This window comes from Lathyrus oleraceus, chromosome 7 (assembly GCF_024323335.1).
Source record: "Lathyrus oleraceus cultivar Zhongwan6 chromosome 7, CAAS_Psat_ZW6_1.0, whole genome shotgun sequence".
Taxonomy (NCBI): Eukaryota; Viridiplantae; Streptophyta; class Magnoliopsida; order Fabales; family Fabaceae; genus Lathyrus; species Lathyrus oleraceus.
In genome coordinates, this window is record NC_066585.1 from 129,206,725 (window position 1) to 129,232,175 (window position 25,451).

Here is a 25,451-nt window from a genome sequence, read left to right on the forward strand (position 1 = left end):
GAGTTGTTTCATCTTGCTTTAGAACTCAAACCAACTTAAACATTTAAGTGCGACAAAAGTTTTAGAAATAGAAGTTACGGGCAAAACGGAAATTAAAGTTGCTTTATTTTGCTTCAGAACTGAAACCATAATATTCGTTGTAGTAAATTAAAATTGAAAAATAAAAACCTGAAAAAATATGGAAAAAGAAATGAGAGAATCTATTATTACATCAATACATGTAGAAATGCTTCAATTTTAGTGTTTTTATACAACTCTAAAAAAATCTAACATTATATTTCATATATTTGATTTGATTTGAATTTTATGATGCAGCTAAATTGGAGGCCAATTTTTATATTTCTATAAAAAAATGAGGGAATTTTAAAACAAAAGGAAAAACAACAAAAATTTCAAAGTCAAGGCTTTAGAATAAAAATAGGTTTTATTTGTGTTTATGTTGATTTGTAATAGTCTATTCTTTAATTTTTTATTTATTTTAAAAATACTATTTTTAAAGCACATATATATATATATATATATATATATATATATATATATATATATATATATATATATATATATATATATATATATATATATATATATATATATATATATATATATATTTTAAAAGTCTTTAACAAGTGGAGACACTTCTATTTTTTATTATCCACTAGAAAAACAAAAACACTACTTAAGCAATTTTCTCCTCTAGATCACACTGACCCCAATCTTTCGTGTATCAAAAGATTTCGACCCAAATCTCCAACACCAAACTTGGCCGCCACACGGACATCAGGTACGACTTCTTCTCCGCCATCTCCCTTTTTTTCTTCCCATTCTACCCCTTTTCCTTCCCTCTCTCTCAAACCCCCGCGATATTTCCCTCAGCCCCATAATAGTCATATCGTGTTTTCTTCTTCCCAAAAGGTTCCCCGATATCCTTTTCAAATAGCTTCCTCCGCTTTCTTTCTCTCTCCCGAAAATCAGTTCAATACCCGAATAATTTCTGTTTCATTCTTTTCCTTTTTTTTCCGATTATATTCGCGTGTAAGTCAGATTCAGAATTATTTCACTTTTTCTAGGGTTTTTTCATCCCTAATTCGAGGGTTTATTGTTCGAATTTAGATACTATTTTGAAGGTTTATTTACTTTGCCGATTAGGTATTCATTGTAGGTTCGTCAATTTTTGTTGTTGTTGTTGTTGTTGAAGTTAGGGTTCATGGCTGATCGGAGTTTGGCAGTTGTGAAGCCGGTATGGATGAAACAAGCGGAGGAAGCTAAGATCAAAAGCGAAGCTGAGAAAGACGCGGCGGCCAAAGCTGCTTTTGAAGCAACTTTTAAGGGTTTGGAGAAAGGTCGTGAAAAGAGGGCCGCTGCTAATTCAGATAGTGATTCGGATGAGTATGAGGACCTGGCTCATAAGCCGATTGGGCCTGTGGATCCTTCGAAGTGCACTGCTGCTGGTACTGGAATTGCTGGAGGGACGGCCTGTGCTGCTTCTTCATTTGGTGTCGTGACCAAGGATTCTGATGAGAGGAAGGTTTCGATGGGTGGTGCTCAGATCAAGGTGAAAGTGACACCAGGTTTGGGTGTTGGAGGGTCTGATCAAGAAGGGATTGTGAAGGATATGGGGGATGGAACTTATACTGTTACTTATGTGGTGCCTAAGAGAGGGAATTATATGGTTAATGTTGAATGTAATGGCAAGCCAATCATGGGTAGTCCCTTCCCTGTGTTTTTCAGTGCAGGTATTCATCATTACTCACTTGCTGGCACTTTAATGTTCATTGTATGTGAATGTAAATATGTGAAACTGCTGTGTAGCTCTTTTGATGCCGCTGATGAAAGTATTTGGCGAGCAGTTTGCTGTAACGGCCATTATCGGGCCTCGATTGCAGATAAATGTTTCAAATTTTGTTTTTGTTTTATATAGTATATTTATTATTTATGATATCCCACTGCACCGTTTTGTGGGAAGCCACTATGTGCCGCTATCCGGGATTGATAACTATGATTTCTGTTAGGTTTCTCTTTTATACCTATCAAATTTGGCTTGTTTGATAGCCTCTATGGTTGTTGAATTTAAATATCTTGATTTGTTTATGTTGTAGGTAATAGTAATGGAGGACTGCTGGGTTTAGCTCCTCCATCTTCATTTCCAAATCTGGTTAATCAAACTATGCCCAACATGCCGAATTACTCTGGCTCTGTCTCAGGGGCATTCCCAGGATTGTTGGGAATGATTCCAGGAATTGTTGCCGGAGCTTCTGGGGGTGCTATTCTGCCAGGAATTGGGGCCTCACTCGGTGAAGTTTGTCGTGATTACCTGAATGGGCGCTGTGCAAAAGTTGATTGTAAGTTGAATCACCCACCTCACAACTTGCTAATGACTGCCTTAGCTGCGACTACTTCAATGGGAACACTCAGCCAGGCTCCTATGGCACCTTCTGCTGCTGCAATGGCCGCCGCTCAGGCAATAGTTGCTGCTCAAGCCCTTCAAGCTCATGCAGCTCAGGTGCAAGCTCAATCAGCAAAAGATTCTGCTGGTATGATGTGTGATATTTTAACTTTTGTTTTGTGTTGGGTGGTATGTTCTTCATTCCCTAGCTCTTATATATGTGGAGTACTTATTCTCCTTGATATTGCACTATACTTGGTTATGGCTTTGTTGGCATTTTTAATTGCCTTTTTACTGTTTCTAGTTGCTCATTACAACTGATTTTGCTACCACTATCAGGTTCACCTGATAAAGCTAATAAGGAGGATGTGTTGAAGAAAACTCTTCAAGTTAGCAATCTTAGCCCACTTCTCACTGTGGAGCAGCTTAAACAACTCTTTGGTTTCTGTGGCACTGTTCTTGAATGTACAATCACTGATTCCAAGCATTTTGCTTATATAGAATACTCAAAACCCGAAGAGGCAGCTGCTGCTATGGCATTAAACAACATTGATGTTGGGGGGCGTCCTTTGAATGTTGAAATGGCAAAATCACTTCCGCCAAAACAAACTACGAACTCTTCACTGGCTTCATCCTCTCTTCCTTTGATGATGCAGCAAGCTGTTGCCATGCAACAAATGCAGTTCCAGCAAGCACTGATTATGCAACAAACTATGACTGCACAACAGGCTGCTAACCGAGCTGCAACCATGAAATCTGCCACAGATTTAGCTGCAGCACGGGCTGCAGAAATAAGTAAGAAATTGAATCCTGATGGACTTGAACGTGAAGAAAAAGAGACGAAACAGAAATCCAGGTGTGATATTTTATCAATTGTTTTAAGACTAATGTAGACTATTTTTGTTTGCTTGGTTGTTGTTGTTTCATATTTTTCATTTTTTTATTGTTGTAACTGTTTGAAATTCGTTAGTAGCATGCCCTGCACATGTAATTTAGGAATCACGAGCTCACAGCATGGTGCTTCAAAAAACATTAGATGTAGCAAATTGAGCAAAAAAGCCTTAAAATGGGTGTTTAAGATTGTCACGTAACAAATCCGGCAAACTGAAAGCCATAGTCTTTTTACTTTAAAAGATCTGCCATAAAGAACACATCCCTTTTATACATTCTTTCTTGCATCTCTTCTCTCTCTGGTGTCTGTTATTCCTTTGGTGAAATACTTTATTTTATAGAACATGTCGAGGTTAAGTATATCGGTATATTACATTATAATGTAATGATGGTGCCAAAACAAGAGGCAAAGCAGAACGGTATACTCTTTCAAATATCCAGATAGTATAGAAAGATAAATATATAGCTACTTACTAATGGATTTTTTTGTAAAAGAAAGTGTTTGTCATATGCATCATCACTATTCCATGATGCTTGATATGTTTTTCTTATGTGAACAGAAAGGATATTTTTCATGAGGAAAGCTATGTACAATTTGGATAATAAATTTGTTTTAAGTACATAATTGAGCTCATACCTTAATGGCTGGCAATAGGTTTCAAACTTAAGAGTAGTGTGGTTGAAATTTTTGAATCAAATGAAGCTCCTATATTTTATTTTCTAGTTAGAAATGGCAGGCCTACATTTGTAGAAGTCAAAGGCAGCTAAAGTAAGAAGGAAGTAACATGTTGTTGGTTGCCTGGCAGTTGGCAACTCTATCAGGATCTGTTTATTTTGAAATGATCTATGGTGACAGAATCTTGTTTTGCATAACTTCTTTGAATTATGTATCCTTCATTATCCTATTGTAGTTTATTTTATTTTCATAGGTCTCTGAAACTAAAGTTCAATTCCCTTTTGTAGATCACCTTCTCCCCCTCCTGTAAGATCACGATCAAAGTCAAGATCACCTATCAATTACAGGAGAAGGAGGAAGTCTCGTTCCTACTCACCTCCCCGCAATTCTAAGGTTAATCGGTCCAGGTCACCATTGAGGTTCCATCATCATTCAAGGTATGAAAGGGACTGGAGGTCCTATAGAGGCAGCAGGGAACATAGTGATAGGTACAGACGACGAGATTCAGATAGATTTCTTGATAATCATTCATCTGGTTCGAGAAGAAACAGAAGTAGGAGTGTGAGCCCTCATTCAAAGAGATCCCCTGTTTCTCCAAAACGTCAAGGAGGAAGTTCATCTCATAGAGGAAGAAAACAGTCTCGTGCCGATTCTGGTTCTCCAAGTAATCGCAGAGGAAGTAGGTCTTCTCCGAAGGTCGTTGAAAAGGCAATAAGAAACAGAAGGCGCTCAAGGTCAAGATCTTCAGATGATAAGCTGAACTTAGACAAAAATGAAGAAGTCTTGCATGAAAAGGCCAAACAAAGAGAGCGAAGGAGGTCCAGGTCAGTATCTGTGGATGAGAAGCCTCACAGGAGCCGATCTTCCCCAAGAAAAGTGGGTGAAAGCAGACCCAGGAACAAGAAGCGGTCCAGGTCAAATTCTGTGGACGATAAGCATCCCTTGTCTGACAAATTGGATGAAAACAGTAATAGAAGGTCAATATCTTCAGATGATAAGGTTAACTCTGACAAAAACGAAGAAATCTTAACTGAAAAACCCAAACATAGAGAGCGAAGGCGCTCCAGGTCCGTATCTGTGGGTGAGAGGCCTCAAAGGAGGCGATCATCCCCAAGAAAAGTGGACGAAAGCAGATCCAGGCACAGGAGGCGGTCCAGGTCTAAATCTGTGGATGATAAGCGTCACTTGTCTGGGAATTTTGATGAGAACAGAAATAGAAGATCAAGGCATAGTGATAAAAGGCACTCCAGATCAAGATCTATGGAGAATAGGGACAGGACTGATGTCAGAGAGGAAGGAAGCAAACATGAAAAGTCAAAACATCATGATACAAAATGTAACAGGTCAGAGTCTGATGAAGGGAAGCATCATTCTATAGGTAAATCTGGTGAAAATAGAGATAAGAAATCAAAGCATCGTGATAGAAGGCGTTCCAGGTCAGTATCATCGGAAGGGAAGCATGATAAAGGAGGCACTTCATCACATAGAGACGAGAGCAAATTTGAACAAAAAAGATTCAGGTCAAAGTCTCCTAATGCCAAGCATTACTGCAGTGATAACTATGAAAATAAAGATGAACAATCAGAGCATCAAGAGAAAACATTGTCTAAATCAAAATCAGAAAATCCTCAGCAATACGACGGGAGTGGGCCCTCCCCAAGAAATTTAAAAAAGTATGAATCAAAAGGAAAAACAAAATTTGATTCAGCATATCCAGAAGTTAAGCATCATTTGAGTGATGGAGAAAATGGTACCAGTGAAAAAAAATCCCAACATCTTGAAAATGCCACACAGGAACCAATTTTAAGTGTGAATGGTAATGGGATATTGATTTTTGAGAATGAGAACACTAAGTTAGATGGGTGGACTGAAAATGCAGAAGCTGATGATAACCCAGGTATGACAGTCCTACTGTAGACCATTGACATTAATCATGTAAGGCTAGATATTGCAAAATCTAATCTAATTCTTTGACACAGGGTGGACATGTGTGGAAGAAGTTGGAAATGGGAAATTTTAAGCAAGCTTGCTTTGGTAATAGCCAATGGTCTTAATTATAGAACAATTTTGATTACTTATGGGTTATTATTAAATCCAAATTTGCTTTCTGTGTGCTTTACAGGAGTGGTGGATCTCAATGATATCAAAGTTTCTACCTGGCTTTTAACAATGCTAACAATATAGCTTTAAGTATAGATTTCTGTTATATCATCTCAATGAGGAGTACTTAAAAAAAGAGGATAATCAAAGTTCATTGCTTTTAAATGCTGATCAGGGAAGCTGTCTAACTGGAAGCTGATACGATTGGTTTGTCAATGGCTGAAGATTTATGCACCTGTTAATGATTATGGGATAATATCATATTCTAATTAAGGATGTAACATATGGATTGTTCCTTTTAGGAGAAATGCTATTCTCAGAGGATGCTTCCTGTATTTGATTGGGTCCCAAGAATATTCGCTGTTGGCTTATGAACATCTTCAATTGTTTATTTCTTTTTGCAGGTTGGGTTGGAAAAGATCAGATGTAGAATTCCATAGCTGTTGGTGTGATTTAAGGTTTCGAGAAATGACCTGCTTGATCAACCATGCAGCTCTATATCATGCTTCTTTTACTGGTTGATTGATGTATGTTGGAATGTTATTTTAACTATGCTGTTCTTGTTTAATTAAAGGTGTCACAATTTACTATGTTGTGTCTTGATATTTTTTCCTTCTAAAATCTGGTGGAATCTGAATATTTTTGGTTTCCAGTCCTTCAGAAATTGTTCTTATATAACGTAGATACCTTTTTAACCAATCTCCTGATCATATGCATCTAAAACTTTTTGGGCCAATGGTAGAAATGTGTAAAACTGAATCTTTTAAGTTTTAGTTCATGTGGCCTTGTTAGTCTCTTGTATTTATATACCTTTTAGGGGTTTTTGTGGTATGATCATGTTTAGTTGTGAGCCACCACAGGTTCCCTTTAATTTACTCATGTTTTGTGGTACGATGGGCATGTTTTACCCAAAACAAATGCAGGTTATATTCACATTGAAATCCGTTGGAGCTTTGAGATACAGTTTTGCTGGGTTGATTTTCTCTTCTATAAATGAAGGTATACAGTTCAGAGCATATCTTTTTTCCCCAATAAGTGTTGAGAGCAATGAGAGCTGCTTAACTTTGTATATGTTTCAGTGTTTGCATAAGTACTATTTGCCAATATTTTTATTATCATCATCCGGTGTCTTATATTGTCCTGCATTCTTTTTTTCTTTTCTTTTTTCTCTTTTTTTCCCTTTTCTTTTTCTCTTTTCCTTTTTCCTTTTTCCAAGCAATTGTCATGGTTAGGTAAAACTTCTATATAAGTTCAACTGAACCTGGATGTTGCTGCAATGAGTTACATCATGCAGCATTTGAGCACTTGGCTGACTTACAGCTTATTCTTTAAGTAAATGCTGAATTGCAAATGATTTCAACAGGTAATTCTCCGTTAAACTATTGGGTTGTTCCGTTATATGTGTAGGATCTTCAGTGAACATTTGTATGTATAGTTTCCAACTTTATATGAACGAACTTAATCATATCAGCCTTGTAGTGCTTCATTTAGTTTTTTTTTTTGTTTTTTGTTTTTTTTGTTTTCATGTTCACACTGATGTTTCCATATTTTACTTACTGCAATTCCAATTCTATGAACTGACTGGTTTTCTCCGCCTTGTATGTGTTGTAAGTTTTTGTTGTGTTAATTGATCTGATTGTGGTTTAAACTACTAAGGTTGTTACCAATAATTGAACAATTTGCTTTATAGAATAAATAAGGGATCCTGTTTTCAACCATAAATTAATAAAGTAGCTGATACGTTGATATTATGTATATGCATAGCAAATCATGACGTCTTAAAACAGTTGATTTCACCCCCGCCCCTCATTTAACGGTTGGCCTGTCTTACTTTATTCCCCCTAAAGCGAGCGCTCACTTTAGAGGAGCCGGGGCAAAGTTTGATGAGTGAGAGATTCTGTATGACTTTAGAACTTTTCCTTTCTGGAGTACATATGATACATTATGTTTGTGATTGTGAATCGCATCTGAAGGTTTTCCCCTTTTCTATTTCTTTTTTCTCACTCTCTTCCCACCATCTTCTTTCTCCGATTTCTCTTTTTATGGTTAGGTTATGCATTGGATATGATGATGTTATGAGCAGCTGTGACATCTCTTCACCAGATGATTCTTAGAAGTTCTTTGTTGTTATATTTTTCTTACTGTCTTTAGGGTCAAATGTCCTAAATAGAATCTGTTATCTCATGACCAATTCATCTGTGGTCACTGACCAAAGACCAATAAGTTGGACCTTATATCAGGGTGTTAGGCTTTTGCCATAGTGTTTGTTCTACATAGTATAATAAAAGAAAAGTAAATTACGAGGTTAATTTGTTAGTTCTGCATATTACAAAAAAGTGATCTATGAGGACAAGGGCTCAGAAATGCCTAGTACTTTTCTCATATATTATCCATATATATGAAACTCAGCACTTATCATTATTGACTTGGGTGTGATCAGTGTTTATAAATCGAGTGAATTATAGATAGTGGGTTAAGAGAAAAGTTCTTGAGAATCAATTGTAGTTTTAAGGATTGTCATTCATTTGAATAGGTTGTTCTTGAGAACCAATTCTAGTTTTCAGGATTGTGGTTCATTTGAATCAATTTAGGAACGGAGTATATGCCTTGAAAAAAAAAATTAAAATTAAATGTTTATTAAGTTTGACTTGAGAATCGTGAATATTTTACATTTTAGTGTCTTCTTTTTCAACGGCAAACGTAGAGCATGTTGAATTTAATACAACTTGCTAAATGTTATAACCTCCGGGCACTATTATAAAAGTTAACTTTATTTATTTATTAAATAAATGATATCTGATTATTATTGTATATCAGATATATATTAATTATTCAATGAACATAAATTTATTGTCACTATTTTGATTAAAGTCTTACGTCATCTTGAAATTGCCAATCTCACTTTGGAGGGTATAAATAGTCCTCGTTAAGATCTAAACCCATTTTTGACTCATTTCCGAATGGACTTCTACTGACTTTTTTTTTGTCTTTTTCTTAATGTAGTTTTTAAGAAAATTATATAAATAAAAATAGTATTTTATCTAAATGTCTTTGTTATGTATTGTTGTGTTCATTTTTGTTATGTATAAAGTGAAAAAAAAAACAATTTAAAAAAATGTAAGGCGTATTAATTGGAGAGAAAAAATATTTAAGTATGTTTTAAAAAATGAAAGGTTAATTGTTTTGAGAGAATTTTTTATTTTGCAAGTAGGTAATATAATTTGGGACTGAGGAAATATATGTTATGTAAAGTGAACGTTGATTAAAGGCACACCATCAAACTTAATTGAAAAATTATTATAAATAAAATCTCAACTCTAATTTAAAACCAGTAGATACTTTCAGTTATAAAATTATAAGCAGATCATTGAACTTAATTGAGAAAAAAATCACAAGCTTCACTACTCAATTTTTTAACCACTCTTGAACACACTCTTTCCTATCAACTACTACTACCTTAGAAAAAGTTTGTTTTTTAAATTTATTTAATAATTAATATATCTAATCTATATTTATATATTGTTTATTTAATAAATCTAAAATGCAAATTTTACTTATAAATATGATTAGAGGGTGTATTTTTTAATAATCGATTAAAGTATACATTTTAGAACAACAAATAATTACTTATCATGCTTATTTCAAAATCAAGCTAAGTATCCAAATTAACAAGTTAACATCAAATATCCTGATTTTCAAACAGACATCAATGTTAGAAGTTAGAATCATAATGTTAAAGTTAGAATCATAATGTTAAATTGCATTCAAATATTAGAAAGTTGTTTCTAATCTGTACAACTCACTTTTGTATTTCTTCGTCATCGTTGTGTTATGCATATTTAAGTGAGGGATTTTTTTATAGCATCCTATGCTTTATTAGCACATTTCGTAAAATTACAATAATATTTTTAGATTTTGGAGATAAAATAGACTAGGTTAATAAGAAAACTTTTTCTTATTAATCTAATAAAATAGACTAGGTTAATAAGAAAAAGTTTTATGAAGATGCATCTCTGTATAATTTACGGAGATGTATTTTGTTCAAAAATGCATTAGAACACTTTCTTCTTTCTCAGTTTAAAAAAATATTTTCAAGGTTCTCAAAATCTCTCAATTCATTTTCTTTCAAAATCATTCAACCAACTTCAAAGCTTCTTCCAGCAACAGTAAGTCCATCAAAGAACTTATTCAACACTGAAATAAACTCACAATTTAAAAGTTTTTGAATTTTTAAAACATTTTTGAGTTTTTGTATAAATTTGTAGAAATTAATGATTAGGTTATGAAATAGATAATTTATACATGTTTGATAGTTATACATAATGAGAAACATGTTTGATAGGTAGTTTTATTGATCAGTGTACTATTTTTGCGATTTTAGGGGACTGCATTACAACCATTGACGTTGGTGCGAGTTGTAGAAAATTTCGGAGATGCATCTCCTGAATTTGCCGAAATTTTAATTTTCAAAAATCGGCGATGCATCTCCGGGGTTTTTCAGTTTGCATTTTTTCTTTGTTTTTTTTCTTGTACTCATTGGGTAACAATTGTGTGGTTTACTTACATGCATTACGGATGATAGGAAAAATCGATTGAGACTCCAGTTACCTATAGTCTGGTTGACACATAGGTGTTGGCTTCTAGGGCTCATGTATCTCCATTTTCTTCTTCCTGTAGGAGACCAGTGTCACCTACTCATGCATCCCTGCCTCCATCTTTCGGTAGGCGATATGTTTCATCTATTTAGGCATTTGAGGCAGTAGAGATACCCGAGTCACTAGAGGTACCTCAGACACTAGAGGTATCTGAGGCACAGGCACATGATGCATCATAGATACTTGAGGCACCCTAGGCCCAAAAGGAAGCAGAGGCACCGTTGGGGTTTAGATGAGACTCGTTAGACTTGCCATTGTTGCCTCTTTATCCAGACCATATTGCCAAACACGTATGGGATGAATAGGTAAAATGTAGTTTGATTCATACTTTTTAAATTATGGTTATTATAATATTACAAGTTTTGGATAATGATTTAATTTTTTGTAGGACTGTCATCTGCTAAAATTTATCAACCATATGCCGAAGATAACTGGCTTGTAGCAGCCTAATCAGTAGTGGTTTCAGGATGTTTTGCAGCTATCTGGGATGAGAGACTTGTGCAAAATTGGTTATGGTATGTTTAATCATGATATGCTTAATGAGTTCGTAGATAGATGACATACATAGACGTTACCATTTCATCTACCACATGGTGAGATATCTATCACACTGGAGAATATATCGCGTCTACTGCATTTTTCAGTTAGGGGGGAACTTTTAGATAATGGGAAGGTTAATAGAGATAATGCATTGGAGTTGATGGTAGACCATCTGAGAGTTGTCCCATAGGCTGCCATGAGGGAGATCGAAGCCACCCGAAAGGCTCAGGCTAGGTTTCGATTCCTGGAGAAGGTGTATACAGATGAGCTACTTAGAGCAGAGCATACTACTGGTGATGATGAACAAGTTGTACAACATATAGCATACGCAATGAGAGAACACCTGTTGTATTTGATTGACACTATCATTTTTGTGGACAAGAGTTCCACTTACGTGGATGTCATTTACCTGTGATACTTCAATGACTTTGAACGGATCCATGAGTACAACTAGGGGCTCGCTTGTTTGGTATACTTGTACTCTAAGTTATCCGAAGACTGTATGTGGAAGAAGAAACAAGTGACATGAAACATCATACCGTTGATGGTAATATTTCTTGGTCTTTTAGTGTTTGTGTGGTATTTTAATAACACTTTTGCAACATCGTTACTAATGATTCATGTGTTCCAACACTTTTCAGGCTTAGATCCTCCACGCATCTCCGACTATTCATATGTACCAATCTATACTGAGGATATGCCACGTGCTTCTACATTCACCCCCCTCAGAAGGAACCAAACTACAAAGCCATTAAAAGTGTATCTTGACCGCTTGGTAGCAGAGGATATACAATTCCATTATTACGTCGATCACCGTGAGTCGCGTTCCTTTGACAGCATAGTCTTATACTCGGGATGGTTTGCTTGCGATTCACATCAGACATTTCCTCATTTACCTGAGTGCATCATGCGTCAATTTCACTACATACAATACATTTCTACAAACCCTTTTGTGTTTGCTCCTTCTGCGATGACACATAGAGATATGTATGTTATATTTGATGATTATCTTAATCATATGGTATCGTAGGAGGCATAAAGTACCATAGCTGAGAGCAACTGGAGCTACACAGATGGTTACATCTGGTGGTTCTTCACAGTGTCACATCCTTATATGGTACAAAATGCTCCAGGAGATCCACCGAGACCATCTCATAAGGAAATATCAAAGGAGGAGCATGCTAGGACATATCATGTTATTGATGTGTTGCCTAGATGTCGTCGTATCAAGGAGATTGGACATGTGGATATCGATAGAGAACTCTTTTCGGGTGGCTCAGAGGCAATGGGCATTATAGATGCCATGATGGGGAGGCACGTGAGGCACTACAATATATGAGGCAACGTCAGAACAAGGGGTCCGAGGCTGAGTCCAAGGCCGTCATACACATGAGTTTATAATATTTGTACTTTGAGTTTATCTCCGGTTGTATTTTATTTTAACTTATTTCGACTTCATTGTGTACTATGGATTTATCATTTTATATATGACATTCTTTGCATATCCGTTGTATGGTCTAATTTATCATAGAATACCTTTACTATATCGTCAATTTCATATGAACATCACTAAAATAAACTTAAAGTTTATTGTCTGGTCTAGATACAAAGATGCATCTCCGAATTATGTTTGGTATGCATACGAAGATGCATCTTCAGAACAATTTGTGTTAAAAATGGGTGTTTCAGATAGGGATGTATGGGGTGTAAATTGTATCATTCCAAAGATACATCTTTGGAATAAGTTTTTCAAAATATAATGGGTGTGACTGTGTTTTAATGTTTTGACTGAAAAGAAGGGTGCGTCTATAGATGCATCTCCGGAATCTGAGGGAAATTTTGAATTTTCATAAGGTGTTTTTCCACCACATAAGGTGCATTAAGAAATTTCAAAAGTAAAATATAAGATGCACCCAATTTGACAAAGACTCTAAGATTTTATTCGAGAGTTTGGAGGGAAAGGAAAGGAAAGACTTTGAAAAAAGAGAAGAATTGAATAAAAAATAGAGGGATTTAGACGGGGAGGATTTTGGAGAGTTTGTTTTTAATAACATAAAATCCCTATAATTTTGGTGTTTTGGATGGCTTATATAAAATTTTCAAATATATTTTTTGTTGTTATAGTATTCTAAAAATTAAAAATATAGTAATGATATACACTATTTTATCATTCTATACAAAATCATTCTTTAAAAATATGTCAAATATTTTTCTATGTTTTATAAAAAATATTTTTTAATTATGTGGGGAAGATGACTAAGATAATTATTAATGAATATGTTTTTAAATGAATTAATATTTAATAATAATTAGTTAAAATCTTTAAAATTAAAACCTATTAGATACACCAATAGTCCAACAAACACATTATCATTCTATTTCACTTAAGCAATAACTTATATATATTGAAGTTTTATAAACTCTTCCAATATTTGAAACAAAATCAATGTGGGACTTTGCTTAATTGTATCAACTTTAATTTACTATGTTTTGCAATAAAAAAATCAATAACTTTTGCTGTTATCCATGCAGCTGTTTGATTCTTCAATGTAAAATATATTGTAGAGTTTGTATCTTATATTAAAATGAAGAAAATCTACTATGCTTTGCAAAAAAACAAATTTTCATTCAAAATGTGTACATGCTGATCTAGTGACCATGTTTTTCAAATTATTTCTTCTTCTGACATGTTGAATTTTAATTTCTCATTTCAAATTATTTACTGGATAAATATTGTAATTACAAGTGGACCTTCCATAGTAGCGTGACATAAGTGGTTGAGACATAAATAATGTCTGGACTGATTGAAGGACTTCCTGATGCTGTTGCAATAAGGTGCCTTGCATGTGTTCCCTTCTACCTCCATCCAAAGTATGACATCTCCTTACATGAAAATTTCAGCAAAGAAATTGTGTTTATTTTTGTGTTGACTAGAATATGCACACATCTAGAATATGCATAGTATATTTTCTTCATTTTAATATAAGATACAAACTCTATAATATATTTTGCATTGAAGAATCAAACAGCAGTAGTGATAACAACAAAAGTTATTGATTTTGCATTGCAAAGCATAGTAAATTAAAGCTGGTGGAATTTTACTCTTAAGCAAGTTTCATATTGATTTTGTTTAAAATATTGGAAGAGTTTATAAAGCTTCAACATATATAAATTATAACTTAAGTGAAATAGAATAATAATGGGTCTGTTGGACTATTGGTGTATCTAATGGACTTTAATTTTAAAGGTTTTAACTAATCAATTAGTTTAGAAACATACTAATTCAATTTATCAAATATTAATTCATTTAAAGATATATTAATTATCCTAGTCACCCTTACCGCCTAATTAAAGAATATTTTTTATCCAATCATCAATTTCACGTCTGCAAAAGTGGAGGGGGACTACAAAAATCCAAAGACCATCAAAATCAAGAGACCAAAATCGCAGGTTTTATAATAGGGGGATCAATTGTTTAAAACACGCAAACTAGGGAGACCAAAAGTACATTTAAGCCAAAAATCTATTTTTGAAAGCCTTCCCCATGCCTCCAAACTTCTAAATAAATTTTGAAATTCACATCATCTTGTCATCCAACTACTTCAGTCTGAACTCTATGCTCACTTATCATTAGCATATATGTTTTTTTTGATAACCTTTTACTCTATTTCTATTTTCTATATCTAATACAAATTAAACTGTGAAATTTAGCAACCAAATCAACAAATTAATCACAAAACTTTCTCCCACCCTACTCAAAAAACTTAAAGCATCTATCTGACCTGAAAGAGTGAGAAATGTAACTTGGTTATGAGGCAAATAAGGATTAACCTTCACACATTGTGCATTGGGAAACACATCTTGCTCCTCATGTGCAAAAGAATCCAACCACATATCAAATAATTCTACTCAAATTCCAAAGAAAAGTCATTACCTAACGCATACCCCATAAAAAAAAGAAAAATCGATCATAATAAGTGTTTGGTCGTAAGGGGCAGGATATCTGGTTCAACAACAGATCCTAGTTACCCTTATGGTGACCAAGAAGCAGAAGCGGGTAGTGAATTATGCAGATTTATAGTCAATTTTTCTCGTCCCCACATAAAGAGAATACCACCGGCTAAAAGTGCCATGAGCTAGATGTGTATGATAAATAAGTAATGCCAAAAACTCCATTAAATTCTCGATGGAAACAAAGTTTTGTGATTTCTCCCAGAAACTGGAAGATCGTTCAAGTAGGTAAGTTCAAATGAACTATTTTTATAAGCACTCCAAAACACTCCCAAAAAGTATTTATGCAAGTAATTAAGTTCAAATAAGTAACTTCCAATCAAATCCAATGAGATTTAAATTCCAATTCAATTAAGTAAGTTCCAACCAATAAACTGCAAGGAAAGTAGAAAGTTGTCATGCATATGCGATGATACTATAAAAGCTACTATACATGGGATGAATAAGAGGTTGAACTTACCATTTTCCCATCCCAAATCCATTTATGCCTTTTTAAAGGTTACAATACCAAATATCATTTGCAACTTAAAGATTGAAGGGGATTGTTGTGTTTTTTTAGGTTTCTTATTTGTATACTCTATGTTAAAGAATGTGTAATATTTATTCTTAATACTTAGTTGTTTCTAAACTCTCTATAGGATGATTCTATTTTGTTGGATAATGTGAAATTCCATGAACACATAATCTTTTGGATGTGAATGGATATGGTTTTATGTTATGTTTAATTATTGTATATTTATGAAATGTGTTTAATTCTATGCTTGATCATCTTAGATTTAATTATTAGTTTATTAATTTGTGATAGTTCCTAATAAATAAGTCTCAATATCTAATATGATTAAATAACGAGTAGAAAAATATTACTTAGTTAATCAATTTCGACATAAAGAATTAATACCATAGTGCTAAGCAAGACAAATTTACATACTTAGAAGTAAGGTAATCTTAGTGAACTATTACATACTCTCACGTTATTGACAAACACTCCAAATTTTATCTCTGACCACACATGAAACCATATACATTAGATGAAATCATTTAATGTATAATTATTCAACAATATCCCATAAATTGATTCAGCTTCTTGACTTATCTCGGTAGCATTTTACTGTATGTGTTACATACTGGATAAAAAGTTGGAATGAAGATTGGAAGTAATGGCAGATCCGAGCTTCCGATGCAATGGAGAGGGGACTGATCTATAAGGTTAGCACTCCGTACAAGTCAGTATGTGAGGAAGATGAGTGAATTTAAATTGTGTTTAAAACTTGTTTCTTGAATTTGGCACCTTCTCTATATATAAAAGAGAGGATTCACAGACTCGCTTTTTATTAGGAGTGAAGTGCAAAGAGTCGTTGAATGTGAATTCATTTGAGATCTTTTATGATTATTAGGATGAGATTTCTCGTGTCCTGGGAAGATTTTATAAGTAGTGCAATTCATTCTAAGTGGTCGTCCGGGGTCACTATGGTCGGCCTAAAACAATTGCCCCAAGCCCGTGTCTCTGCATAACAATGCAATGGTTTTCTTGTTTAGATTCGACCGTCAGCTACACTTGTCTTTATGCTTTAACAAGAAAAGGGGAAACATTTATGTTTCTTAGGGATTCACACCTTTATTGCTCTATACCTCAAAAGTATTTTCGGAAGTAACATCATTATGACCCTTGGAAATTAAAACACTCAAGTATTACATGCGAGTGATTATGACCCTTAGGTTTCTATCAACACTGTTTTTCTTGAGTCATTTTCATAATTTAGAGGTTATCTCCCTTTTTAAACATTTTTATTCTCCGCATCTGAAAAGTTAGTGCGTTACGGGTAAAAAACCACAGAAGAGTGATCACAAATCCCAGAAGAATGCTCCATCTTATTGGGTAGATTCTGTCTACTCTTCCACGGTTTCTATTTTTGGAAGAAATGACAGTCTCGATGAGGCCTTTATTAAAGTTAGCCCATTATCTGATTGGGGTGCCTTAACTCCCACCAATGATGAAAGGATATGTAGTAAATATGGAGATTGTGCCATTCCCTTTTATGAATGCGTTTTTTTCTCCAAATTTATGTCTTCTTCTACCTTGCATTGCCTTTGAGATAGAAGTCCTGAAGCTCCGAAGATGGCTCTTTGAAGCTCCGAAGATGGCTCTTTCACAACTTCATTCATCAAGCTGGGCATAAATGAAGGTCTACTAGTACTTGTGAAAATACATGAAACGAAAGCCTTATGTGACCTTTTTCTTTTACCTCTTTAAAGTCTCGTCTGATGGACTTAGGATTTCCTCGTGCATGATCAGGCATAGAAATCACTCCTAAGAGGCGCGACCGAAGTCTAGCTATGAGACTTAGTCACAAGTCTTGTTTGAGGTCTTGATAGAAGTCTCGCCCAATAGGTCCTATGAATCGCTTAAGGGACTTATAGTCTCATCAGTTGGGCTACATATAACTTTGCATAAAGGACTTATAGTCTCACCAGTCAGACTACATATAAGTTCGCCTGAGGGACTTGAACTCCCCAGTCCAATTAAACTCTCGCCTGAGAGACTTTTGATTTCCTCGGTCGGTATCAGACATAGAAATCACTCCTAAGAGGTGCGACCAAATTCTAGCCTAAGAAACTTAGTCACAAATATTGTCTAAGAGCTTTGACAAACATCCCACCCAAGAGGTCCAACACCTCGCCCGATGGACTTATAATCTCATCAATTGGGCTACATATAACTTCGCCTGATGGACTTAGATTCCCCAGGCTAATTGAACTCTCGCCTGAGGGACTTAGGGTTTCCTCAGGCGGGATCAGACATAGAAACCACCCTTAAGAGGCGCGATCGAATTCTAGCCTGAGAAACTTAGTCACAAGTCTTATCTAAGGGCTTTGATAGAAGTCCCGACCAAGAGGTCCAACGCCTCTCCTGGGGGGCTTGTAGTATCATCAGTCGAGCTACATATAACTTCACCTTATGGACTTAGATTCCCCAGGCTAATTAAACTCTCACATGAGGGACTTAAGGTTTTCTCGGGCGGGATTAGACATAGGATTTACGCCTAAGAGGCATGACATAAGTCTAGCAAATGGGACTTAGTCACAAGTGTTATTTGAGGGCTTGATAGAAGTCCCTCCCGAGAGGTCCAACGCCTTGCCTGAGGTGCTTATAGTCTCATCACCTAGGCTATACATGACTTCACTTGAAGGACTTAGAGTATCTCAGGCAAGACCAAACAATATGATTCCTCTTAGGAAGCCCCCGAGCCTAATAGGTCTAACACGTCACACATATCATCAGGAAACTCAGGGTCTCAGGATACTATTTCGTACCACAGTTTAAAAACACTTTGTCCTCTATCAAATGCTTTGTGCTTAAGAGGACTATATAATATTATATTTGTAAAGGACCCGAGTAGGGTGATAACTATAGGCCACCCCCAGGCAAGGGGGCGATGATATATCGCCTTCAGGGAAGAACCACATCGCCCCCAAAGCTTCCCTGTTGCCCACTCATGGGAAATATGAGATAAGACATTTCAGGGGCAAAGAGATTTTAGGGTCGATAAGTGACCCACATCCTCATTGAAAATAGGGGACTATATAATATTATATTTGTAAAGGACCCGAGTAGGGTGATAACTATAGGCCACCCCCAGGCAAGGGGGCGATGATATATCGCCTTCAGGGAAGAACCACATCGCCCCCAAAGCTTCCCTGTCGCCCACTCATGGGAAATATGAGATAAGACATTTCAGGGGCAAAGAGATTTTAGGGTCGATAAGTGACCCACATCCTCATTGAAAATAGGGTTTCAACGATCCACCAATGACTAGGTGGGCAATGACCTTTCCCAAAGAATCCCTAGGCCCAAAGTCTATATAAATATCTCTCCCCCAACGAGAAGAGAGATATCTTAACTCATATGCTTATACACAAGCAACCATATACAGAACCTCTCACTTCATGTGAGCAGATCCTCCAAGCCACTACAAAAATCATTATACATGACTTCTTGTCGTCGTGGACAAATCCTAACAACTATTCAACATAATATACCTACTAAGACCTCAGAATATCTCTATCCTTTGCACGAAAGACACACGCGCATATATATATATATATATATATATATATATATATATATATATATATATATATATATATATATATATATAAAATATATGATTATAAGTTAATATTTAGTAATATAATTTAATTGATGAATCAAAAATAAATTTAATTTAATTTGATCTATTTCTATATATTTAAGTTTCTAGATCAGTATATTAACTAATTGACTTAGATAAAATATTTATATTTGAAAAAAAAACAAAAGTCTAAATTAATATTATATAAACTATATATTTTTGTTTTAAAATGAAAAAGAGTTTAATATTTATACACAGTCAATATAAAATATTTTAAATGATTAATGTATTATAACCACTCACATGTATTAGCATTATAAATATATGACCTTTTGTTTCATCTTTTTTAAAATATTATATATTTTTGTTTAAGAAAAATTGTAACAAAAAATTAAAATAAAAAATTAGTTTAAACAATTTTTAATAAGATCTATTTATATTTTTCCAGTAATTTTAATTTGAATATACTTTTTTTAAAAAATGACTTAAATTTTAAATTATTTTAAATAAATTTAATTTATAAAAAAAATATATTTTTTAGATACATTGTTATTCAATGTATTTGAACGACATATAACCTAAATTATCTATTCAATGAATTTAAATTTTTTCTATCTTTTTAAATAATTAATAATTTTGATTATATTTTAATTTTTAATAATATATATTTATGTTTCAAAATATTAAACTAAGATATAATTTTTATAAATTAAGTTAAAAATAAACTTTACATTTTAAACTTATTTTTTATAAAAATATTTTTAAAGTACAAGGTAAAGTCATATTTTTATAGTTAAAGCAAATAAAAATTAGGAAAAAATTAAATATAAGTTTTCTTGAAGTAAAATACAAAAGATATAAAATCTAGAAAAAAAAAAAGAAAAAAGAATTATGTCGCTTGTTTGTAGCGGAAAAGCTAGGAAGGACAACCACAAATCAATACACAAAAGAACAAAAAAACAAAATAAAAACGGATAAACTACAAATTAGAAAAATAGAAACTGAACAAAATCAAGAGAGAGAGTGAAAAAAGAGAGTGAGAAAACAGAGATGCGTTGTTATGGCTTATCAATCCCCGGAAGCGACCATCGCTTCTTCCTTCCAACACTTACTCCGTCAGTATCCCTCCGGCCGACGACAACTGTGCCGGTAAACCGTTTAACATTCGGATCAAGTTTTCCGAAACTGAAAGCCACCTTCAACGACGGCGTTGTGACGGAGAAATTGAGTTTCTACGATCTTCTAGGGATTCCCGTATCTGGTTCGTTGAATGATATCAAATCTGCTTATAAACAACTTGCGAGAAAGTATCATCCTGACGTTTCGCCACCGGACCGGGTTGAAGAGTATACGAAAAAGTTTATTCAGGTTCATGAGGCTTATGAGACGTTATCGGATCCTTCAAGGAGAATCATGTATGATCAGGATATGGCTAGAGGCGTGAATCTCGCTTTCAACGCTCGGAAACGCTATAATCACTCCGATCAGGTTTCTGTTTTTCTATTTGGTTGCTTTTTTTTGGTGTTTTGAAATTTATGTGTGGTTTGATTGTTGTTGGTTTGAGTTTAGTGTTTGTGTTTGTTATTGATCTGTATATAGATTAAGTTCGTTGTTGAATTGGACTGTTTTCAAAAGCTATAATGGAGTTTTGTTGAATTAAGCTGAAAATAGCTTATGCACATGTAATAAGCTGTTTCAATAAGCTCTTCCTAACAGTCTTACAGTGTGTTTGTTTGAATAGATAAGCTTAAATAAGCTAATCCAAATCATACTCGAAAGACCTGGTTGCATAGACTTATTTGAATTTATCTACTGACGTAAGTTATGTGAGACTTATTTGAACTTATCTCATAAGGTGTTTTCATATTATTTTCATAAGTTCTTTAAGATAGCAAAAATGGCTTATGTTATTTTTGCTGTAGAAATAAGTTATACACTTATACGTAAGTGCTTATCATAATAAGCACTTATGCTATATGCTGTAAATTAAGGTGTTTATCTGAATAGGCCTTAACTGTTTTCATCCAGAAGGTTTGCCGCGTCAAGGTTATGATTTTGGATTGCTGTTTCATTTTAATATTCTGTTACCAATTATTTAGGAATTTTCTCTTCCTTCTTGAGGTTGGAATTTGTTCCCAAGTTTTGTCAATGTATGGTTGTTATTATGTAGCTTCTGTGGTGGATTTCTCACTCTTTGTTTGTTTGCTTCTTTTTTGTTTGAGAAGCTTTTGGTTTCAGAAGCATGTATTGGTCAAGCTCTTTTTTATTTCATCAGCAGATTATTCATGGATTCATATCCCTTAAATTGAGAGTGAAAAATTCAAAACCAAATCACTTCACTTCAAACTCATTTTTTATCTAATCAATTTTACAAAACTGAAGTCATTCAAAATCACATTTGACAAAGACTTGCTCGGGCACCCACTTAATAATTGAAGAGCTTGCACTAATTTTTTTTCTTCTTTTAAAACTTACAATTGATCAGTTTGTTCAGATTAACGATTTTGACTGAAAAATAGTTTTCCACTGCAAAATGAGCTAATCCAAAACTTGTAGTGAAAAGGTCAATGATAATTTTAAATTTTGATTGCATGACAGGATGTGGTTTCATCATAGAAAGCTTTGTCTTTCTTTATCAATGCAGTTGTAAAACCCTCTTAAAATGCATTATTACACCTGCATTTGAGGTTGAAAACAACATATCACAACCTTAGTACTTGTATTGTTTCTTTAAAATTTAGTTTGATTATTTTATCAATTGCTTGGATGAAGCTTCACACAATCTCAAACCTTGACCAAAGGGACCAATCCCACCGCCTACTAGTGGGGGCCCATTTAAAGCCAGAGCTAGCAAAGCTCTGTATGAACTGATCCATCACATGGATTGTAAACACCTAGCAAGATTCAGACCTGAGGTCTTGTGGTGAGCATACTCTCAGGTCCAAACCTTCACCAACAGCCAACCCATCGGGGTTTCATGGGACATGTTGTTAGGTGTGCTTTGGTATGCCCTGAAACAGTTTATAATTTCTTAGTATATCATAAAAGAAAAAACTGGGAACCTGGTTTGGGTATATCTGATTCTGATAAATTGGCGTTTTGGGTATGGCGTGGGCACCAACTAAGTAGTTTTGTTGCTTAAAATAATGTTGCCTAAAGTTAAGTTTGTTCTCATTTTTCTTCTTTTTCATTATAGTATATATTAACTTTTTCCTTCTCGAGCTTATATTATTATTCACTCAATCTATTAAAATTGCAAATTGACTTCTTCTGTGTCTATACTTTATTACTATTTTTTTAATGAATCATGATAGATATGGAAAATCTATCTTCAAGACTTCTTGCTTTTATGAGATTGATCAATAGGTTATGTTAGAGTTTTTATTCTCAATAACTTTGGCTTTTCTCCATTTTGAATGTGTCCATATCAAATCCAGCTCACACCACCACAAAAACTAAACAAGTTGGTCATAATAATAATGTAGTTGTATTAAATATAAACTTGGCTCTTCAGCTCATGAAAAGTATATACAATTTTAAACTAATCACAGAATTCAAGATATTGTTTTCTAATTCTTTTAGTCTTTTATAGAATGACAAAAATACCTTATGAGGAAATAGATCTATTGTGACCTACTTAATTATTTTTTATTCGTTTAATAATATAACACTTTCTGTTTTTTATAATCATGGTAATGAATCATGCCTTCAAAAGAGACAGGGACTTGTAAATTGTTTGTATTTGCTTGTTAAGCTGACAAATTTACACTGTTTTATGTATATAGAATGTTGTTGTTTTTCAATTTACATATTCTAAGCTGTTGTTTTCTTGTCAGGGGAATGAACAAAAAGACGAATGGAAAATCCGTTGGCAATCTCAACTCTCTGGTCTGAAGAGAAGAAGTGACAGCAAGGTTGCTGCTGAGAACATGTCATGGGCTGCTCGAATGCGCCAGCAGAAGGAGGAAATGTGACCAGAATTTTCCTTTGTTTTCTATGTGTATAAAAGTTGTATATATCAATATTTATCTTTTCGTACTCTACATCAAATCATATATAACATGAACGTTTAGGAAAAAATTACTATGCACTTTGCAGTATGCTAACCATATAGTTTACCCAAAAAATTGTGTTTAATTTTGTTACAAATGACTTATAAAGTACTTATCAAACTTCTAAAGTAGTTCATGAAAAAATGAAACATGAAAAATACAATGCTTAATCTCTTTCATGAAAGGAAAGAATATTCATAAAGTAAGAAGAGTTAGTTATGCAGTTGGAGCTTTCATCATCTATATGTAAAGTGCATAGTTATTTCAAAAGTCTTTATCAAAAAGGTTAAAGTTAGCACTTTTTTGTTGCACATTTTGTACAAAAATGCATAATGTTGCTTTTGGATTGCGTATACTCAAATAGCTTCATTTGGCCACCACAGTCCATCATTTCCTCTTCATTAAATTGATAACGTATTCTCTACTCTTTATTTCTTTTAGGCTTAAATAAGTTTGTGTTTCTTATAAATATACTAAATTTTACTTTTTAGTCTCTTTAATTTTTTTTTAAACAATGGTTCTTGTACATTTTTTCATCCATAATTTTGGTCTACAAGAAAAAATTTATGAGAACCGTTGTTTGAAGAATTTTTTTAGAGAAATTAAAAATGAAATTTTATATATTTATAAAAATTACAAATTTATTTAACTCATTCTTTTATAAATTGACAATATAAAAACAAATAAATAAAGTGAATTCAAATTCGTTAAGAGTTCATTCCAAATAATAGCAAATAATGAACGAATAGAGCGTAATTAAACATAAGATAATTCATTATATCAATATTTCATTCAATCTTTCAAATTTTATTCCATTTAATTTGGGGTGTATGCAATAGAATAAATTAACCTGTTTTTTTTTCTTTGCATTCTATCACATTTCATTCTCCTCCACTTTATTCTAGTCCATCAACCAAAACATATTCTAAAAGAAAACTCACATCTCCCATTAACTCTGAGACTCGATTACATGCTAAGAATAAGGAATGAATAAAAATTGTCTCATTATGCTCATAATATTTAGACATTTATTAACAACGTGGAAGACTTCTTCAAACATGATTTATTAATTTTTTCCCGTGAACTAAAGATGCCCGCTCCATGTTAGTTTATTTCAGTGTTGCTTCGAACACCAAGTGCTTCCTTAAGTTTATCGAACTTTAATGGTTTCGTCATAGTATCTACTACTTCCTGATTGGTGCCACAATATTTCATATTGATTGATCCATCACTCGTAAGATTTTTTATAAAGTAAAATCTTACATCAATATGTTTATTTCTCTCCTATGAAAAACAAGATTTTTAGCAAGCTTGATAATGGAGGAATTACGATAGAGAGGAATTATCATAGAGAATTTTAACATAATCACTTTGTGCATTTTCGATTTGCTTTAGAACGAGTTGCATCTAGACACTTTGGCACGCACATCAAGTGACATCAATATACTTTATTTTAGTTGTTGAAAGAGGTACTACATGTTGCTTCTTAGATGTCCATATTACTGCTCCTCCAATTAACAAAATCACAAATATGAAGTTCTTTCGATTGTTTATATCACTCACATATTTACTGTTTGTGCACACCGTCAATTTGGTTGCACCACCTTTTTTTATTTAATAAAATCCAAAAAAAAAATAATATCTTGAATGTATCTCAGAAATCTTTTGACTGTTAGCATGTGTGTTTTTATTGGATTTGACATGAATGAGCTGATGAGACACACATTAACGTTGTAGGTCAAACCAGGTTTTGTAATTGTCATATACATTAGGCTTTCCACAATTTTCTTGCATAATGTTCCATCTACTTTCGCTCATTCTTCCTCTTTTTACAACTTATTTTCGGGAACCATTGGATTTTAGGCTCCATTGCAGCTTCCCATTCAAAATCTTTCAAAAACTTCACCTGCATATTTATTTTGGTTGATGAAGATTCCATTGACGCCTTGATGCAATTATACTCCAAATAAAAAACCTCATCAGACTCATTCCAGTCATCTAAAACTCATTTTC

At 33.8% G+C, this 25,451-nt stretch overlaps 2 protein-coding genes and 1 long non-coding RNA gene across 8 annotated transcripts; all 3 read left to right on the forward strand.

The window, feature by feature from the left end:
- Positions 1 to 634: 634 nt before the first annotated feature.
- Positions 635 to 8,359, forward strand: LOC127100565 (uncharacterized). 6 transcript variants are annotated; one of them, XM_051037791.1, is made up of 10 exons: positions 635 to 781; positions 1,200 to 1,733; positions 2,097 to 2,531; positions 2,723 to 3,239; positions 4,238 to 5,847; positions 5,930 to 5,984; positions 6,073 to 6,577; positions 6,974 to 7,049; positions 7,267 to 7,413; positions 8,101 to 8,359. In XM_051037791.1, the coding sequence occupies exons 2-6, from the start codon at positions 1,205 to 1,207 to the stop codon at positions 5,968 to 5,970; spliced, it is 3,132 nt and encodes a 1,043-aa protein (XP_050893748.1). In that variant the 5' UTR covers positions 635 to 781; positions 1,200 to 1,204; the 3' UTR covers positions 5,971 to 5,984; positions 6,073 to 6,577; positions 6,974 to 7,049; positions 7,267 to 7,413; positions 8,101 to 8,359. The 6 variants fall into 6 exon arrangements, with proteins under 6 accessions (XP_050893748.1, XP_050893749.1, XP_050893746.1 ...); XM_051037792.1 differs by having other exon boundaries at positions 636 to 781; positions 1,196 to 1,733; positions 7,267 to 8,023; XM_051037789.1 differs by having other exon boundaries at positions 636 to 781; positions 1,196 to 1,733.
- Positions 8,360 to 10,228: 1,869 nt separating this feature from the next.
- On the forward strand, positions 10,229 to 12,665 carry LOC127100566 (uncharacterized). Its single transcript, XR_007794454.1, has 3 exons — positions 10,229 to 11,010; positions 11,094 to 11,792; positions 11,887 to 12,665. It is a non-coding gene; the product is annotated as an uncharacterized LOC127100566 (long non-coding RNA).
- A 7,633-nt stretch (positions 12,666 to 20,298) lies between these two features.
- LOC127100567 (chaperone protein dnaJ 20, chloroplastic) lies at positions 20,299 to 23,615 on the forward strand. The gene is made up of 2 exons (XM_051037795.1): positions 20,299 to 20,874; positions 23,223 to 23,615. The coding sequence occupies exons 1-2, from the start codon at positions 20,437 to 20,439 to the stop codon at positions 23,358 to 23,360; spliced, it is 576 nt and encodes a 191-aa protein (XP_050893752.1). The 5' UTR covers positions 20,299 to 20,436; the 3' UTR covers positions 23,361 to 23,615.
- Positions 23,616 to 25,451: the final 1,836 nt, after the last annotated feature.